The sequence below is a fragment of the Calypte anna genome, chromosome 2 (assembly GCF_003957555.1).
Source record: "Calypte anna isolate BGI_N300 chromosome 2, bCalAnn1_v1.p, whole genome shotgun sequence".
Taxonomy (NCBI): Eukaryota; Metazoa; Chordata; class Aves; order Apodiformes; family Trochilidae; genus Calypte; species Calypte anna.
This window is the reverse complement of record NC_044245.1, coordinates 130,550,526-130,569,490: the sequence shown is the minus strand read 5'-3', so window position 1 is coordinate 130,569,490 and position 18,965 is coordinate 130,550,526. Positions and strand designations below refer to the sequence as shown.

The window sequence follows — 18,965 nt, the reverse complement described above, 5'->3', positions numbered from 1 at the left end:
ACCTCCTTCTGAAAGCCACCTGCTTACAAGCACAACCCCTAAAATGCTCATGTCTCCACATTGCCCTACAAACACATGCACTTCCAGCGTTATTTTTATAGTTGCCTATTTCTGTGATGTTCAGAGCCTACTACAAGTATCTTTTTAATGCAATGTGGATTGCACTACCCAGCTACAATTTTCAGTGCCGTCAACTTAATGTGGACATCATTGCAAATGTGAATGTTAGGGAAAAGATAACTTCATTTGCTACCATAGGCTTACGTTTGACTGTCTTGGATGTCGCAACCAGACCTGCATCCAGTGATTTAGGTGTCAAAAATATGCTACATAGTTCCCTTGTAATGCTATCATGTTCTTTGAATGATTGAAAATGATGCCCTGAAATGTTCACTGAGGATTTTTTTGTTGCTTTTCCTCTCTCTCTCAGATCAGAATGGCACATTACAGTCACCAAGCCTCAGCTCCTGAAAAATGCCAAGCCACCACCTTGTGACTCCTTGTAATTCTGCTTGCTGTTCTGCCCCAGACACAGCACTGTTCAAGACTCCAGGCTTATGTTAAAGTTACAATTGCTCAGAGTGGCAAAATGTCACAGCTGAGCAGAGATACTGCCTCAATTTCTCCTTTTCCTAATAGGTTTATAATCTGAGAAGGCAGAGACATTCAGCTTTCCTTTGTGAAACATTAAGATGTCAAGAGAAGATAAAGCCTTCCTTTACAAGTGTTCCTTTACCCCTCTTCACCAGGCCTGCCCACATCTCTACGCAATGCACGTTAATGCCTCCCAAATCACCGGTGCTGTGAACACAGCCTCTAAACATTTTCCTTTGACATCCTCGCCTTGAACACCAAGACAAGGTCTAGCACATTTTCACTTGAAACAAACGCTGCTTCTCCCATCTCAGCCCATTTCCTTCTGCTTTCAAGCATCCTAAACCTCCCTTCCTCTGCAGGGGCCTTCTGGCTGCCGCCTGAACAGCATTTCAGCCTCACCCCCGGCCCCTTCCCTACCGCCCCTCCTCAGCCCTTTTCCGCATCTCACAGAGGACGAGCACCAACACTATTTTAAGGCTGCGGCGACAGGCAGGGCCCAGGGGATGGCTGAGCAGAGGAATGTGGCTGGGAGCCGGGCCTGCCGGGAACAGACGAGGCTCTGGGGGGAGGCGTTACCGCAGCCCCCGGGGCGCGGCGGCCCAGCGCGGTCCGACCGGGACAGCGATTGGCGGGAGGCAGGCGGACAGGGTTCGGCTGAACCGAACCCAGCGCAGCCCCCGCAGGGCCGAGGCGGGCTCCAGGAGCCCCAATGACAGGCATTCGCAGCCGCCCAGCTGCTAGGAGCCGCCTGCGATACCCAGGCCGGGGACTCCCAAGGTCTCCCCGTAGCGGGTCGGTCAGCCGGGACCTCTCCCCCGGCTGCCCCCCCCACACCCCCAGCCCCCCCCCCCCCCTCCCGTCCCGCGCGTTATGTAACGGGCGGCCGCCGCCATTGGCCGGCGAGGAGAGGTCGCGCGCCGGCAGAGCAGGCGGGGCCGCGCATGTGCAGTGCCCGCGCCCCTCCCCTTTCCCTCCTCCTCCTCCTCCTCTCGGGCAGGCGGTGGCGACTGCTGCGGGGCCGCGCGGAGCCTTCTGCACCCGCTCGCCAGGGCCGCCCAGGCCGGACTCCCAGCCCGGGTGAGCGATGGGTCCCGGGGCCGGGTGCGTGTCGGGGAGCGGGTTCGGCCGCCGCGCGGAGGAGCAGGCCCGCCCCGGGGGGAAGGGGGCGGCCCGCCAGCGAGGCGCGCTCCGGTCCCGGCCTGCCGCGGGCCCCCTCCCCGCAGCTGGGGCTCCGCGCTGGGGGCCGGTTCCTTCCTCGGGCCCTTCCCGCGGGGCACGTGGTGGGGCTGGTTCCCGGGGCTGGTTCCCGGGCCCTTCACGGGGGGCCGCGGCCTTCCCCCGCTCGTTCGCGGCTCCGGCCGGGCCCAGCCCAGGGGCTTGCCTGGCAGTGGTGCGGGGCGAAGGCCGGGCTGGCTGCCCCTCCGTCCTGAGCCCTTCGGCGGCCGGCCGGGGAAGCCTGGGTGCCTCCAGCTGCTGTTCCTCTCTGGAAGTGGCAGGGGAAGCAGCTGTCGGTGTCCGCTTTTAGGACTTGAAACTCTGCTGGGGTTCTGGGTACTTAGAAGGAAATGACCCTGTGTGAGGCACTGGCGTACCGCAGGCTCCAGCCCGCCCGCCCTGCGCTGCACTGCCCTGCCCTGCCCGCGCTGTTGCCATTATGATTCGGCAGCAGATTTTTGTGCGGTGTTGGGCTTCTGATGTGCTCATGCGTTTTCCCTTAAAAACATCGGCAGGCCTGTCTGCTGGACTCTCCGAGGGTGTGCCCGATAAGGAAATCATCGCCTGTGTTGTGCAACTGAAATGGCAGATATAGCCACGTACAAGAGCTTTTACTCATTTATTGAATATTTTATTCTTTCATTCTTTTAAACGAACTCTGGGATTACTTTTTATTCACTTAATGTGCTGATAGTCCAAATAATGTAAATTTTCCAGTAACCGAGTATTCACTCTGTGGGTTTCAGCTGCATTAATGTAATTTGCAGTATCTAAACTCTCGGATTTTTGGTCTTGGGCATCATTATTTGGAGGTTCATATTTGTAAACAGATGTTTTTTGGTTCGTGTTTTCTTGTTTGCCTTAACTAAAACCAGCAGTTGCTAAATATATACAGCCTCGGTGTTACTTGGCTGTTGTAGTGTACTCCTTAACATGCTCTTATCGAAGAACTAAAATACAAACTAGTACTCAGAGACTTCATGAAAATTATTCTTTTTATGTTACCTTTGAGTATTTCCTATCAGGAGCCTCCGTACTTCTGGAGGATTACTGTAATGCTAGTAAAATAGAAACAGATTAAAACCTACTGTTCTTTTGAGTGTGTTCAAAGCAATTGGAATTTTTTTTTTTTTATTGGGAATTCAGTGTGCTGTACATGAGCAGTGTGAGGCCCTGGCTGGGATGACCAGGAGTAACCATAGCATACAGTGAAATGTACCCTGGTGGTTTTAGTCTTATTAACATTCAGTGCTGTTGAATGCTACGTGTATTTCTGTGTGCTTATTAATAGAATTCGTGTTTTCTTGAACTCAGTTTTGTTAGATATATGGACTTTTCAGTTCTTCTTTAAAGAAGCTGATGGGAGAGCAGGGAGCCCTGGAGATGTAGTTGTAATACTTCTGTGAAGGGGGTTACCTGGTGGTGTTAAATACAATGACACCTCGACTGGCCTGAGAGGTGCCTCTCAATCCTCAAGTTGTTTTGGGTCACAGGACCATCTTTTTTTTCAGTATTAAGCAGTGTGATGCTAGGGGTCCTGAAATTGTTGGCAATACTAGGGAATTTCCAGATGGAGTTAACGTGTCATAGAAACTTCATAATGGTTTTAAGTGCTTTCCATACCTATTTACTGAGTCTTTGTTTGGATAGGCCATTCTCACTAGTGCAGTGGAAGGCCATCTGTCCTTGTGGGAAGGACTGCAGGACAGACCTGTTGTAGCTACGCGGAGTGTCTCATGAGTACTAAACTTGGAGGTTACACAGAGGGGCAGTGATGAAGCAGGCAGCCTCCTGGGATCATTAGGGTTTCCTGGGTGTCCAGAAAACAATGGACTCTGTTAACTGCTCTGTGATTGCGTAGTAAGTCTTGTGCGTTGGTGAGAGCTGCACAACTGGATCCTGTGTGGGCCAAGAGGGACTGTGAGAAAGATAATAGCAGAAAGTGGGCTGCTGGCTTATGTAACCAGGCTCTGCAGCCTGCTCTGGTGGTGTGCCCAGATCCTGCCTGCATCTGGGGGTGGGATGCAGGCTGAATTGTGTGGCCTGGTGGGCTGCATGCAGGTGAAGTGTTGTCATCCCAAAATATGTGGAGTTGCTTCTCCCTTTAATGGGATTTTTATGGCTTATTTCTTGTAGTGGACCTTCTAAAGGCAGGTGGCAATAGAGTTTGCTTCCTTTCTGCTGCCATGTTGTATAGAGTAATGGCTTCTGATGGAGGTAGTTTTACTCAGGAAAACAAGTATGTACACATGTAAAGTCAGCTGAAAATCAAGAACCTATTGTTCTTGCAATTCCCAACTCTAAAGCAGGTCACAAGCAGGTACACCAGAAGACAGTGATACAGCTGGGGCAGTACTTTGATTTGCCTTCCTTGGAACCTGTTCCAAGGTTCAGAAATAACAGCTGAATGTTAAGATTAACAAAAAAATAAAAAACCCACAAAAAAACTATCAGCCCCCCAAAATTTTACTATGCCCTTGGAAATAGTAAGTTTCTGTTATCTTTAAAATTAATATTGTCCTGACTACTGAAAACACTTCCCAAAAGTAGACCTTGTAAAGAAGTAACTTTAGAATGAGCTAAATAATTCTGGTGCGTATTTTAAGAAAGGTTGTGAAACCAGAGTCTTTACATATAAAGAGTTTGGAGATCTCTCTGTATACAAATTATGGGAGTTGTAGGCCTTCTGGGCAGAGTACGTGATGGCTTTATGTTTATGGCTTCTGAGTCAGCTATCAGCAGTAGTTTCTCACATTTACAGGCTAAATGTCTTCTTTTCATTCGTAGATATGGCTCGTGGACAGCAGAAGATTCAGTCGCAGCAGAAAAATGCCAAAAAGCAAGCTGAGCAAAAAAAGAAACAAGGACATGATCAGAAGGCTGCCGCCAAGGCTGCCTTGATATATACCTGCACTGTCTGTAGGGTAAGAGGAACTGAATACAAAATAGTGCCACGGGCAGGTCTGTCTTTCAGCCTAGAGAAGAATTTTTAGATTATATATTGGGAACTAAAGTATTCCTTAAGTGGCTGTCTAGCTTGTTGCTGTAACTATTTTCATTTGTTACATGTCTTGCTTGCTGGTTACTCAGCTGTACTGATAACTGAGATATGAGAAAGTCTGAGAAGTAATGTACAGAACTGTTTTGAGTAGTTATCTTGCTTTTTGAATTGCAGGAGTCTGCAGGTGCTATTAGTGTTACATATAAAATGTATAAGGAGTGAGATCACTTCCTGTTTAATCTCTAAATGGGAATACCTTGTCTTTGTGGTGGAATTGGCCCATCTAAGGCTCACTGTTTATTAATGTTAATGTAGAGAGGAAAAGTGGTGGGGCCAAAAGCTTTAGTGTAAGTTTCATACACAGTAACTTCTACTAGAATAAATGACTTGACAGGAGAACAGAAATGCAAGCCCTAATCAGATTATACTTTTCTTCTAGCTGTTTTTCCTTAATGTGCTTGTTTTAGAACTGAAGGATAAACTTACCATTTTTGCTGAAATGGTCACAGAATAGAATTGTTGCTTTGGATGTCTCAAGATTGTAAATTAAGGGCTGCTCACTTAAGTACTTGTAACCAACTCCTCCTCTTGTGAAGTCAAGCTGTAGCAAGTCATTTCAGGCATCATGTAGGAGCAATGGTCTGAGGTAGCTTGTGGCATGAAGAGGATCAGTCTGTGCCATGCAACTCTTTGATTGTATTCATAAACAAAAGAAACACCTTCCATAAAGATCTTACTCTGAAAGGAATAAACATTTCTCTTTTAGGCGTTGAAAATGGTAAGGAAGTAGGTTTTGCACCAAACCAGCATTGAAAAGTGTAAGATCTGCAGGGAAGTTTCTAGCAAGAATAGCTCTGTGGATAAACATGCCAAAAGCAGTGTGATACTACTGCTTTAAATCACCTCTCTGGAAAATCTTAGGGTGAATCTGCTTTCTTAATGTGAAGCTAAACCAGCAGTGCTTCTGTCAGTAGAGTGGTGTCAGTGAGGAGACAATTTGCTTCAGGAAAAAAGAAAATAAAACTGGGGGGTGGGGGGACAGGTTTTGTAGTATTGTTTAACTCTTGTACTGTGCATAAAGTTAAATGTCTCTCTTTGATCAGACACAAATGCCGGATCCCAAGACCTTCAAACAGCACTTTGAAAGCAAGCATCCTAAGACTCCACTTCCTCCAGAATTGGCTGATGTTCAGGCATAAAGTTGTCTACAGGTCATTACCTTAATTTTTAAGTTACTGTCTGAGGTATCTTTATGAATCAGGTGGCTTACTACCATCACCAACTGGGACTTAAAGCTTGCTTAATATAAAAATTCACTGTAGGTTAAAGTTACACCCCAGAACTGTTACCCAGAAGCAAGCTAACATCCAGGTGAAATGTCTGTGGCACTTCACTGAGTGTGGAGATAGTTTTGAAAGGGATTAATGTTATTTCAAATGGTCATCCTTAGAGTTGTAGGAATACCTTATTATTTAGTTCTTGGTTTGCAAGTTTAGTTTTGCTTTGAACAAAAGGCATACAATAAATACAGTGTCTGTTGCTGCAAAACACATAATGGAAATAGTTGTTTAGTATGTTTCCAACAATAGAGCCTTTTTGTTGCTGAAGCTATGCAAGTGAATGCAGATTTTTCTGCATTCAGATATAAAGCTTAACCTCTGAGTTTTCCCAATAGCCAGTGGTTGGGCTGTAGTTGAAAATGGTTATAATAAATGGCTGCAGTGAGGTAAAAAAGCAGGATTGTGGTATTTCATTTATGAAAAAGTAAAGAACATTTTGTAACAGTTCAGCTTAACGGAGTTATTCTTGTTTTTTGTAGGTGAAATCATGGCACCTATTGACTCTTCTACTGTCAGACCTTACATAACAAACCTGCAGCTGCTTTTCTAAAACTGTTGATCAGCAAAAATGAAGGGGCTACAGAAACACTCATATTTTTATGCTGTTCCCTCTTGGGCTTCATGCAAAGACAATTCTGTGTAAATGTACAGTTGTGCCCTATTTGGAAATCCTGAAAAATCAGTCCATACTTGTTATAAAAAATTTTTTACAATTGTAATTATATTGATGTTCATATTGTGTAAAATAACTCATTTAATAAAGTAGTACTTTGATTTTACAATATCACAGATTAAATCCTTGTAGAGGTTCTGTTTCAACTTTCTGCATTATCTGCCTTATAAAATAATAAAAAAGACAAAGTGGAATTTTCCCCATCCTGCCAAAACATGAGCAGTATTATTCCACTGAAAGTAATGTACATTACAGAAAATTAAGATTAAGTGAAGAGGAAAGCTGCTCAGATTTACTGTTCAGTGTGCTGCCTGCTTGAGCCCAGTCACTTGTGGTCAAGTTGTTGGCTCAAGGTGCAGCAGACTCCCTAGAAGCTGCACAAGAATAATGAGACTTCTTTCTACATTTTTGTCCTGTGTACTGGAGTCTAATACTGCAAGCCATTTTGAATGGGATATCTTTACTGTGAGGGATCATCTTCTTGAAGACACTCTGGAATGAATTCTTATGCTTGGTGTCCCTTTTATAGCAGAGGAAGCTGAGGGGTGGCAGGACTGAGGGCTTCTGGGTGCGCTGGCTTGAAAAGTGTTTGCAAACACCAACGTTAAAGCAACTCTGCTCTTAGATGAAAGATTGATCTGGAAAGATTTTTAATTATATTTTGAGCAGTCAACCACACATATTCCCCCTCAGATGTGTGGTTATTTCAGTAGCAACTCTTCAAGAAATGCATAAAAGAGCCAGCCATTAACAACCTTCCTTCAGCCATTAACAACCTTCCTTCCTTCCTTCAGGTTTTTTTCCTTCAAAACCTGCTTAAAATAAGCCTGTTGGAAAAGCCAAAGAAACAAAACTAATATGGCTACCCTAAGAAATCAAATGTGATTAAGGTTGCATTGACAAGAAAAAGCTGGTTAATAATTCTCTGGACAAGAGCATTTGAGCAGCTAAACATAATTATCCTTAAAGTGTTCTGGGCTCAGATCTAATACCAGATGTATAGCACAGAAGTAGTGGAGGAACATCTGAATTGTGCTAGGTCTGCTATACAAAATCCCATCTTTGGCATTTGGGGGGGGGCGGCTTATTTAAGAGCTTTAGTTTTGACCTTGCAGTAAGAAGCAATATTAAATTTGCTGTGATTTACCGAGGTTACAGTGGATGTAAAAATTCTGGCAGTCCAAGTAGCCCTTGCTACACAGCAGGTCTGTACATCTGACCTTCAAATGGCCTCCTAAGATCTAGGACCATAGTCTCAAAGACTCATTCACTTAAAAGAATGCACTTGGTATTTTATTATATAAAGTCAAAGCCTTTGTCTTTGTCCACTCATTTGCTCTTTATTGAACTACTTCTGTGAGATTAGCTTCCTGTCCTCTTTGCTGTGACAGTATCTGTAAATACTTACTTTGGCATAAAGCTTCTCTGTATTATAGTCTCTCCAGGTTAACCTGTATACCACTTAACTTTTATAGATAATGTTGTTCTCCTCTCAGAGTAATCCAGTACTGCACTTGTACACCTGACTTGAGAATGTAATGCTTCTTTTATTTTTCTTTAATGTTATCAATTCGTATATCCTGAAAAACTGGCTTCCACAAGACAAGAAATCTGCTTTTGACATTTGTGCTGTATGGGGGAAGAGATCCATGAGTGTTCTGATGCTGTAGTTTGTCTAAAAATATGCTGAGTGCAAATGGATAAAGGTGTTTCTTGCACTGACTGGTGTTTGATAATCTGGTTTTACTTTGGAAAATGTTCTGGGATGTATCCCTATAACTCGGTCCTGAGGTGAAGTATATGTTCTATTCCTTCAGTTCAGATTGTGTAGCATTAAATAAAAAGATTTTGTTTCATAAACATTCTCTCTTAATGAGCACTGAAGAGCTGGAAAGCTGCATCACTAGGGGGATGGTTAATTTCAGTTAGAATTGTATTTGCAAAACTTTTATGATGCTCAAGTTGAAAATACCCTGTGAAACGATGGGGTTTTAAGGATTGGAAGTCAAGGGTGATCCCTAGCTGCAGTAACTGCACTCTCAGTTACAGAAATAAATGAAAACTGTGGCTGGATTGTTATAAAGGCTTTATAAGTACAGGGGGAATGATCTACTAAATCACAGAATCATCCTCATTTAGAACATTTGCAGTATTCCTTGTACCTAAAAAGGTCAGAGGAAGGACTAGTTCTCCATCATCTCTTCCTCATCTGAAGAATGGCACCCTGCTACCTGGCTAAAGACACAGTTGTGCATTGTAATGTGTCTAATTAAAGAGAATTTAAAAACTAAAATGTAAAATGTCATATTTCCTGCCTGCATTTAAAAGCAAGTATTATTGCACCTAAAAATTAATTTCCTGGCTGTGGACGGTCCTGAAGTTGGAAGCGGTCAAACTTTACAAGAAAAAAGGCATGGAAAGTTTCACATGTTCTGTTGGATTTATCCTGTACTGGGTAAAGGGTTTATGTAAAGGTAAAGGGTTCTTATGCTGTCAATATGGCCAACAGGTGCCATAGGTACTTGGGGAGCAGCTTTTAAAAAGTGATTTTGGATTTTCAGAAGCCCACGTGTCTTCTGGGAATCTCTGGGAATGGCATATGAAATGACAGTTTAAGGAGGGCATTAAATGTTTTGAAAGATGTTTCACTTTAGATCCCAGAGTAAAAGTTAGCACATGTGATGATCATGAGAAGGCCATCTCATGGATTACTGAGTAATCAAGAACAGTTCTGCAATTTGTGTCACTCAGACATAGGGAAGTTTCTGTACCTCTACCTGTCTCTAAGGGTTTCTGGTTTCTTGATTTCAAAAAGCCATGAGAAAATCGTGGAATAGAAGTTGAAGACAGTTGTTCTGTAGCCTCAGGGAAATAGTTGGTTTTATGCAGTGCTTTTGAAATATCCCTGTAGACTACCCCTTTTGGTTATTTGCTGTTGAAATGAAAACACTTCAGCTAAAGTAAAGCTAATGACCAGGGGCTGTTTGCAAACTATTAGTAATGAAGGAATTTGTAGCATTTCTGTAAACTATATTGAACTGTTTTCCTATCTTGATAAAAAGAGCTAATAGACAGAAAAATTTTTATTATCAAATACTAAGAGGGTAGAGGTCTGTTTTATTACTTATTTTTGCAGGAAGAAATAGGGGAATACTTGGCTTTACTAGAAGCATCGTCTTCCCAAGGTCTGAGCAGTACACTCAGTCCTACCTGTTAACCTGTAAACAAAGTAAAGGCCAGCTGGTATTTCTGCCTCCTCAGCCCCATTCTGCTGTGTCTCATTTAAAGTCTTTGATTTATCAGTTTAGAAACTTCAGGCTTCACAGTGGACTTTGAAAGCAACCCCAAAACTCAGCTTTGGACTGGAATTCAGTATGTGATTTTCCATGTTCTGTAGTATCAGCAGCAATGTTACACTAGTCCAGAGAGTAGGAGACCCAAGTTTTACTGTGTGTTTTGAAAATTATTTAGAATTTTTATAATGTGTATAAGTTGTATTAAGGTTTTTATATAGATACAACACAATAGAGACTCACTTAGGGAGTTGAGTTGAGTTGTGTTGTCTTGGTAACATTCAGAAGTGGTGGAATATGTATGGTATGGTGGTGTATATATAGTGGTGGGTATGTATTTTGCAATTCTTTTACATGGCTTTTAGCACTGGGGTTTTTGGAAATGGAGGAAGCTGTAGTCGTCCCAAACCTGTTATCTAAGAGGCGTCTGTTCAAGTAGTGTTGCAAGTTTGTCAGGAAATACAACACAGCTTTCCTCTGAAAAATATTTTCCATAAAGTTAAGGTCCATACAGCATTTTTATGGCACGGCAAAAATTGATCAGGATACCAACATCTAGACCTGTCTCCTATGGTGTTTACAGATCATCCAGGCATGGTGTCATGGGGAAGTCTTGCAGATGTCTTTTGTTCTATAGCCTGAGGTGTTCATTAACTCACTTAATGGGATGGATCCCAGGCAAAGTCTTTCAGGACCCTGCCCAAGTACCTTCCCAGGTTCCCAGTAAGGCTTTGGTAGTTGCTTTTGAGAGCATTTTATACTGCTGTCATTTTTGTGATGGGTATGGATTGGAGTCCCCTATTCCACCTGTGAGGACTTGACAGAATGCCAAGGTCTTTACAACAACGGGGACATTTGGCATCCTGTGACCACCAGGCCAGTTTGTATGAAGCAAATGGGCAGTAGTGGGGTATGGGCATAGTGTGTTCATGTCACACCTCTGCTGGCTGCCTGTTTCTGGGGAACTTTCCCATATCCATTCTTGAATAGGACTTTAGAAAAATTACTCTATCCTTTTTCCAGGTTTAGATTGACCAACGAAGTCCTCTGTTTCTTGTTAGATTCCTTGTGCTTGTCCCACTGCTCTCTTGGGTTGTTCTGAGTTTTGTGAATTCTCAAAAAGCAGCACGCATGGTCCGTGGCTGCTTTCCTAGAGCATCCTTAGTAAGAGAAATTGGCTGTTGTCAGCTTGAATACCATCTAAAACTTCAGCCTTCTCTTACCTTATTAACTTCTTAACATGCTTTGTTAACTTTTGACTCCAATGCTTTTTATTACTTATTTGTAAATTTTATCTTCATTTTTTCCCCTTCCTCATCAAGTAATGTAACAACACTTACCTTTATCTTTCCCTAGATGGTTATAAACTTTGTACCTGCCTTTTAGAACTTCACCTGCTCTTTTGACTCTGCTAAAGAAGATGTTACCTTGTTGACTTCGGAGCCATCTGAAACCTAGTGACCTGTTTCATGGGATCCACACTAACTTAGACTTATGGCACTGTGCATCTACTGAGGCCAACTCTTTAAAAAACCTTTTTAGGTTTTTTGATGGGTTTTTTTGGGTTGTTTTGATTGGGTTTCTTTTTGCTTGTTTTTTTGGTTTTTTCCATGTAGTTTGCCCACCATGAAGATATCAGAAACTCTGTACTCCAGCATGGTCCTAAACATGCCAGGGCTGCAGACTTCCTCATCACAGTTTGAGCTGTGCCAAGTATTTACTTACCCACACACTGATAGTGAGAAAGACAACAGACTGGGCTGGCCTGATAGATCTGACTGTACAACAGCTGTTGTGCTTGCTATAAAACTATATAGCACTAATTAGAGTAAATGCTTGAGTTCTGTTCACCAGACACCATTCTGACCATTTCTTCCTCTGGTTTTCAAGGCTGCTCCTCAACTTTAATCATCATTCTCTGTTCTTTTCCGTAGGGATGCTGATGCCATCCCAACCCCTCACAGCAGTGTATCATGCCTGTTCTCTTTACCTTTTGTTTACCAATAACAGGGCAATACCCGAGCCACCTTTCTGACTTACTGTGCTTTGCAAAATGGAAGTACTCCTGGGAAATGAATGTGTTATTTGCACACCATACTCTCAGGCAAGCAGGATGGGCCTTTATTTTTAGCTACTAATTCCCAGTATTCCTTAAAGTTCCAGTAGTTATTACCTGCTAAGTTTTAACTCTTTTGGTATACATGTTTTCTTTAGCTGTAAGTGGACACTGTGTATTTTGCAATAAAATGGTTGCTTTATTTTGAATTTCTTGTGGATCTTTTGAAGGATGAAAGCTGAGTATTTATTTCCAACCAAAAAAATAATTGAAGAATTACGTCCTCAGGAAAAAAAAAAAAAGTCTAAAAGAAGTCTAAAATGCTTGTATATGTCCTGCTGGTATTCAGAATTCTTATGGTCATTACTCTCTATTACAGTAGGGCTTAACCTGATGGCACTTTCAGTTGTGGATGAAAATAGAATTCAGTTTTCATATCACAAGGCTGTGTGAGAACTGACCAGAATAGCCTCCTGTGTTCTAGAGTTTCTTTTTCTGTCCACACAGAAACAGGGAAAAATAACATACATTTGTGACTAGATTTTACCTGCTGAGTTTTGTATTTAGAAAGTAAAATTGTCTTCTTTTTTATTTTAGTAAGAAAATGGTTAACTCTTTAGATTGGTTTTTCTAAGTGTACCTACTGCTGCTATTAGTTCTTACCAGATCAATTTTTTGGTCTAAAAAATACTTTTAATTATTAAGGACAGTGTTAAGAAAGGTTAAGAAATAGTGCACAGCTGCTTTTTGCTGCTGCAGTAAATCACTCAAAGAATTTGCCATTATGCCCCTGAAAGCATGAGCTGAAAGAATGTGACACTGTTTGGATCATAACTGCCACTGGCAAATGAGGACTTTTCAGCTTCTGGACTGCTTTCTAAATGGACAAAGCATGCTTGTATTTTTCTCAAGTAATAATAGAATTTTACATCACCAAAGTCAGTAGGAACTTAATTTCATGTGCTAAATATTCACATGCATGTGGAGAAAGCTGTTAACTTGAACACCTTTGGAAAATCTGTAAATGAGGTATGTTGCTAAAATCAGTTTAACTGACCTCTGGCAACCCTAAGATGGTTTCTGTGTGTCTGAGGGATGCACTGGTCTGTTCTAGAGAATACAGACAGTGCTGTACCAAGACAGACATCACAAATTGTAGCTGATAAAGTCATTGGATGTTTTTGGCCTACAGCCACTGTCAGTCGGAGAAATTCCTCCTATTTTGTTTTAGGCCTTCTAACTGGAAAGTCTGTATGGGCAGTGTGACTCTGTGGACCTCACAGGCACTCGTACCCCATGGACAGAGATTTGGAAACCACTCTGTTAGGCACTTCTGAAATTAATTGTTTCTCTTGCTTGCTCTGATGCTGCAGGCGTTTTCATAGGACCCAAACATCTCAGTGTCACCCTCCCTTCTCCAGCTGGGGTGGCTGAATGGGTAGGAGCATTGTTCCATGTAACAATGTCCAGTGTAAAACTACTAACTGCTGATACTGCCTTGGTTGCATCATCTATTTTTAGTCACTGGTGGCCGGACTTCACCTTTTACTCCTGTGAAGGGATAGAAGCAACCTGCACCTGCAGAGGTGCTTTCTGGGGCTGCTACATGTGTACATCAGTCTGCTTTCTTCTTGAAATGAGGCTCATGGAGCCACACAGTGTAACTACTCCTATCTAGCTGGCCCAAGGCCCAAAATACTAAAACCCTTGGCTGAAGACAGCCGAATTTGCAGAAAGGGAGGTATCTTAAAGGCAATCCTGTTGCTGTGAGCCTTGTGAAAACAGGCAGCTGAGTAGAAGAAAGGTTCTCTGTGTCATTATGGGGGTCTGTGCTGTGTTGACCAAGCTGGACACCAGAGAAACACTTGAGAAATGCCTAAACCACCAGAAATTTTCCATCAATGCTTGTATTTCTTTAGTTGGGAAGGAGAACTCTGGCTGAAGCACCCAATACCAAGTGCTTGCACCAGTGTCAGAGCTTTGGCCATGGCTCAGTGGGCAACTGAAGCTTTTTTAGTTTTTGCTGTCTGGGGCAAGGTGGTTCTTCTGCCTCTCCATCCCTTCCCTGCTCTCTGCAGTGAGCCCCCACATCAACCACATAAGGTGCTTACTGGGCACTTGCATGAGCCAAGTCAGCCCAGCAACCTGGCAGAAAATGATCCCTTTGACTTCTGCTGGGCCCTTGGAAGAGTCTGAGAAACCAAGGTGCTTACTTTAGGGAGGTTGTGGCTGGGAGCAGGGAAGTGGCAGGGAGTCTGTATATCTGTATGAGATCAGGAAAGACAAAAAGCTTTGCCTTGCTAGCAGCCCTGTATGAGGGAAGGAAGAGAGGGAGAGGTGTGATCCCAATTAGAGACTGGATGAGCAGTTCACTGTGATTTTGCTTATATGACAGGTTTGCTTTTGAGCACTGGAGCCTGGCTTAGAATTCATTTGCTAATGGTGTTCAAGATCCATTTGAAGGCAGTACTGTGAACTAACAATGACTTGAAGAGACTGTGCTTTATATGGTACCCGTGACAGATAACTTTGCAATTACCAACACACCATTCCTCACCAACGTGGTAATTCATTTGCTAAGTGCTTGGATGATTTTGTCTTCCTTCTTCCATCCCTCCTTGTGGATATGTCTGTACCAGACCTCCACATGCTGTGCAGATCCTTACCCATCTCTCCAAGTACTCCAAGCAGGCTTGTATATAATTGGTGTCTCAGAGAGGAAAAAATTGGATGGAAACTTAAACAAAGCTGATGCGAAGACTTGGTTGTCAGCAGAGAAGTTTATGAGCTGCTTTTGACCAGAATTTTGTTCCATCAGATCACATGCTGTAGAGCTGGCAGGCAGAGAAAGGAAGTCCTTCCATTTCCAGGGAGCTCCATGGGAGGAAGTGAACAGGAAAGCCCAACGAAGTATTCACTGTGCAAGAGGAGACTGGAACAGAGGAACAGGACATCAAAAAGTGCCACCAAAAAATCAAAGGTCAGCTATGAACTCAACAGCCAAAAAGAGAGATGGTTGCTAGAATTTTTTTGCAAATGGCTCTGGCTCTCGGGCAGGTATAAGCTCTACCAAGATCTCCTTGGCTTACTTGCTGAAACTGATTACAAGAAAGTATTAAGGTGTTACTCCTTCTGAGGGTTAGTTTTCTAGTTTCTTTAAACAAGTAAAGCTGTTACTGTTCCTCTAGAGAGTGAGTGGAAGCAGATTACAATGAAACAGATGGTATAGAATTTAATTTATATTTTGGTCTGTCTCAAGCCAGGTATCAGGCAAATTGGTATGCAGAGACCTTAAACAAATAATCCCAATGGCTTGGAATGGTTTGGTACCCTTGGTTCAATTTCTTAGGTTACCAGATTTCAGAGTGCTAGATACAAAACTTATTTTTGAGATAGGCATCTCTTGGTTTTCCTAAACTATAGTAAACCCCACCTATTTTACAAGGTGGATCTCAGTCTGTGGATTCATATTGTGTAGAAACAGCCCTTCTTTGACTTAGGAAGGCATATTGAAACCAGCTTTATTATATGTATTTTTTTCATCTTCCAATGGCTACTGTTTTCTATTCTCAACGTTCCTATGGCAGACTTTTCCTCAACCCCATTTCCAAACAGCTTTCTAGGAGAGCTGTATAAATCTTTCTTCTTCAAAAGCATAAGTCAGCTGTCATTTTTACTCCCAATAACTCCTCAATCTGTCTCTTTACTGTTGAATAAATTTCAGCCCCTCTCTCTGACACTTCCACTTGAATGTCTAGCCAAAAGCTGTAGCTCCATACTGCTGAAAGAAAATTCTTAACCTTTTGCCACAGCTTTTCACCCCTTACTCCTTTCTTCATTGCTACCATCTTGTCCCTTTGGCTTGGTTTCAGTCTCCATCTAGGTCCCTGCATACAAGAGATCAATTAGAATCACAGGATCAGCCATGGTGGAAAGGACCTCTGAGATCATCAAGCCCAACCCTTGATCCACTGCCACTGTGGTTCCCAGACCATGGCACTGAGTGTCACATCCAGTCTCTTCTTAGAAACCTCCAGCGATGGAGAATCCACCACCTCCCTGGGCAGCCCATTCCAATGCCTGATCACCCTCTCTGTAAAGAATTTCTTCCTAATATCCAACCTAAACCTCCCCTGGCAGAGCTTAAGTCCATGCTCTCTTGTCTTACTGAGAGCTGCCTGGGAGAAGAGACTGACCCCCCCCTGGCTACACCCTCCTTTCAGGGAGTGACTCATTACTGAGCAGCCACCTTTCTGAAGTGAAAAACCAGCTTCTTAAAAACCCTAGGTGTGCTTCACCACTGTATTTAATGTGATTAGTTCCCAGGTCAAGGCTTACTGCTCACCCCTGGTGAACCCTGAACTGCCAGCACCTTGCAGATCAGCTTTGATGCATTTCCAGCACCTCCTGCCCAGCCTGTTTGCTTCTCCCAGCAGGACTTGCTGAGTCTGGTTCTTATTTGGCCATCCAAACAAGGAGCTGGGCTTTGTTTTGCAGACATCATCTGTATATTTAGTGGCATCACCCCTCAGACACCCCTCAGGATCATTTCATGTGCCTGAGACCTCTATAACTGTTTTTGTAATAGGAAAACTTTCCTTGCATGTATGTTCTGCTCTATCCTGTATTTTCCAAAGCACAGATTCTTTTTTGGGCATGAACAGCTGGGTCCTGCACTTGCTCAACTTGACTGTGGCTTTGCATAAATGTAATTCATGTATGCCTCAATACAGGGCAATGAACTGTCAAAAACATTCCCTAGATGCTGATTTGGCTTCAGCTGGAGCAGGATTATCCCAAAATTTCAAACTTCCTCTGCAGGTGGCATCTCTTCCTGCACATACATCTTCTCTTTAAAAAGAAAAAAAATCTGGGCTGTTTATAATCACAATTTATAAAGCTATATTTTCAGTCTTAATCTTGCCATTTGAGACAGAGCCACAGGGCTACTCCTTTAATCAGCTACCAGTATATTCTTCCATGCTGATTTAAATTAACCAAACAATAACCTGTTCAGCAATTAAAACACCCACAAAAATCAGAACAAAAAGCTTCTCATTTAAATCTGTGTTAAACCAATTCAACGGAGTGACACAGTTAAAATCTTCAGGCCAAATCCTCCTTGTCCTCTTCATGTAAGCAGAGCTTTGGAGAGCAAAGGGATGAGCGAGAACAGCATTTAGTCTGTACATTAATAATGTATATCCTTTGACAGACAGGGAATGGGCTGGCAGAACAAATGAAAGCACCCCGGGGTAAGGGGAAGAAAGCCTCAGCTTGCTGCTGCAAACTGCACAGACATAAAAGTACATTTTTTTCACTATTAAATAAGGAGATTTGGGATATAATACTGTCGCTTTCTGCAGCCCTTCCATTTTCTCCTCATGGCAAAGAGGATAAAACTGTCCCTAGCTGTAATTGTTCTGTCCAGTGCTCACACACCAGGGAGAATTAATCATCATCTGCAAAATCTACTCCTCTTAGCTGCAAAGCAACACGCTTCTGTAAACATCTACTGACCTTTGAGTCCAGCTACACCACTGAGTATCCTCTGTGTCCCAGCACCAAGCCCCATGATGCTGCTGGCTTCACAGCTGGGAAAGCTCCTGGTGAACATCCAGAGCTTCCTTATTTCACCTAGCTTTGTCCTGGTCAGAAAGGCAGTACTGTCTTTCTTTTAATTAAATCATTTGGGAATGGTAATACTGATCCACAGAGACAAGAGCTCTGCAATCCTACATTAGCAGCCCCAAGCCTGTGGCTGCAGCGTGGGGAGGACATGCTGGGTGGCTGCACAGGGCTGCCACTGCCCATGAACTGATGGCACTGGCATCCAGCCTTTGTGGCCAGACAAGGACATGTCCTCTGGCCTCCTTACAGGGCCACCTGGGGAGTGGTGTTATGTCTTGGAGGGCTTTAATGTTCATTCGAGTTGGATTTACTGCTTTCATTCATTTGTGGGTTGTTTTTTGGTTTTTTGGGTTTGTTTTTTTTTTTTGCATGAGGAATTCTAGACAGACATTATCTGGTGAATTCAATAATCTGAGGCAAACAAAGCAAATTCCACTAACAGATTAGCTCATATTTTGCAGTGTTCTTCTACAGTCCTTCCAGCCATTTGATAGTGGTTGCTGTAGTTGAAATGAATTCTTAATGTTCCTGTCTAGCCCCTGCCAAGCAACTCCTCACTGTTTGTTACTCAGGATGATTTTTGTAGTCTTATTGTACCTGTTATTTTTCATGCCTCCAGAGCAAAGCCAGAAACTCCCTCATCATTGCTGAAGGTAATCAGGAAGGGTGAGTCAGCTTTTCACTTCCAATCATAAAATTAAGTCTTAGTAACCAGCAAAGAGCTGATAATCAGGGTAGGCACCTTGCCTTTTGCTTGTTCTTGAGCACCTAATTTCTATGTGATACCATTATTACACTAAAATGTATTAGAAGCAGCTTGTTTGGATGCTTCAGAGCCCAAAGGCAGGAGGATGCCCTCATACTGGGCTCCCCTTCTGCAGAGCAGCTGAACAGTGTGTGTGCAGCTGTATTTTTCCCTGGCTTGCACTCACACATGGTCCTTGCTGGGACACGTGTCCAAGCCCAGCTCATGGGAATTCCTGCATCCTGGGTGGACTGTGGCTTCCACAACTGGGCAAGCCCAGCACTGGGACCTGAGAGGAAGAGCAAGGACAGCAAAGTATTTAGGGCAGGGGTGCCCAAGGTGGAATGGGAGGTTCAGGTCTTAGATGGAATGGTTCAGGTCTGGCTGCAGCTTTTCTGCCACCCAAGCTGCTGT

The 18,965-nt window shown here is 43.2% G+C and overlaps 1 protein-coding gene across 1 annotated transcript; it reads left to right on the top strand.

Moving 5' to 3' along the window:
* The first annotated feature begins 1,551 nt into the window (after positions 1-1,551).
* ZNF706 (zinc finger protein 706) lies at positions 1,552-8,686 on the top strand. Its single transcript, XM_030444826.1, has 4 exons — positions 1,552-1,674; positions 4,600-4,736; positions 5,917-6,024; positions 6,633-8,686. The coding sequence occupies exons 2-3, from the start codon at positions 4,602-4,604 to the stop codon at positions 6,010-6,012; spliced, it is 231 nt and encodes a 76-aa protein (XP_030300686.1). The 5' UTR covers positions 1,552-1,674; positions 4,600-4,601; the 3' UTR covers positions 6,013-6,024; positions 6,633-8,686.
* The last annotated feature ends 10,279 nt before the right edge of the window (positions 8,687-18,965 follow it).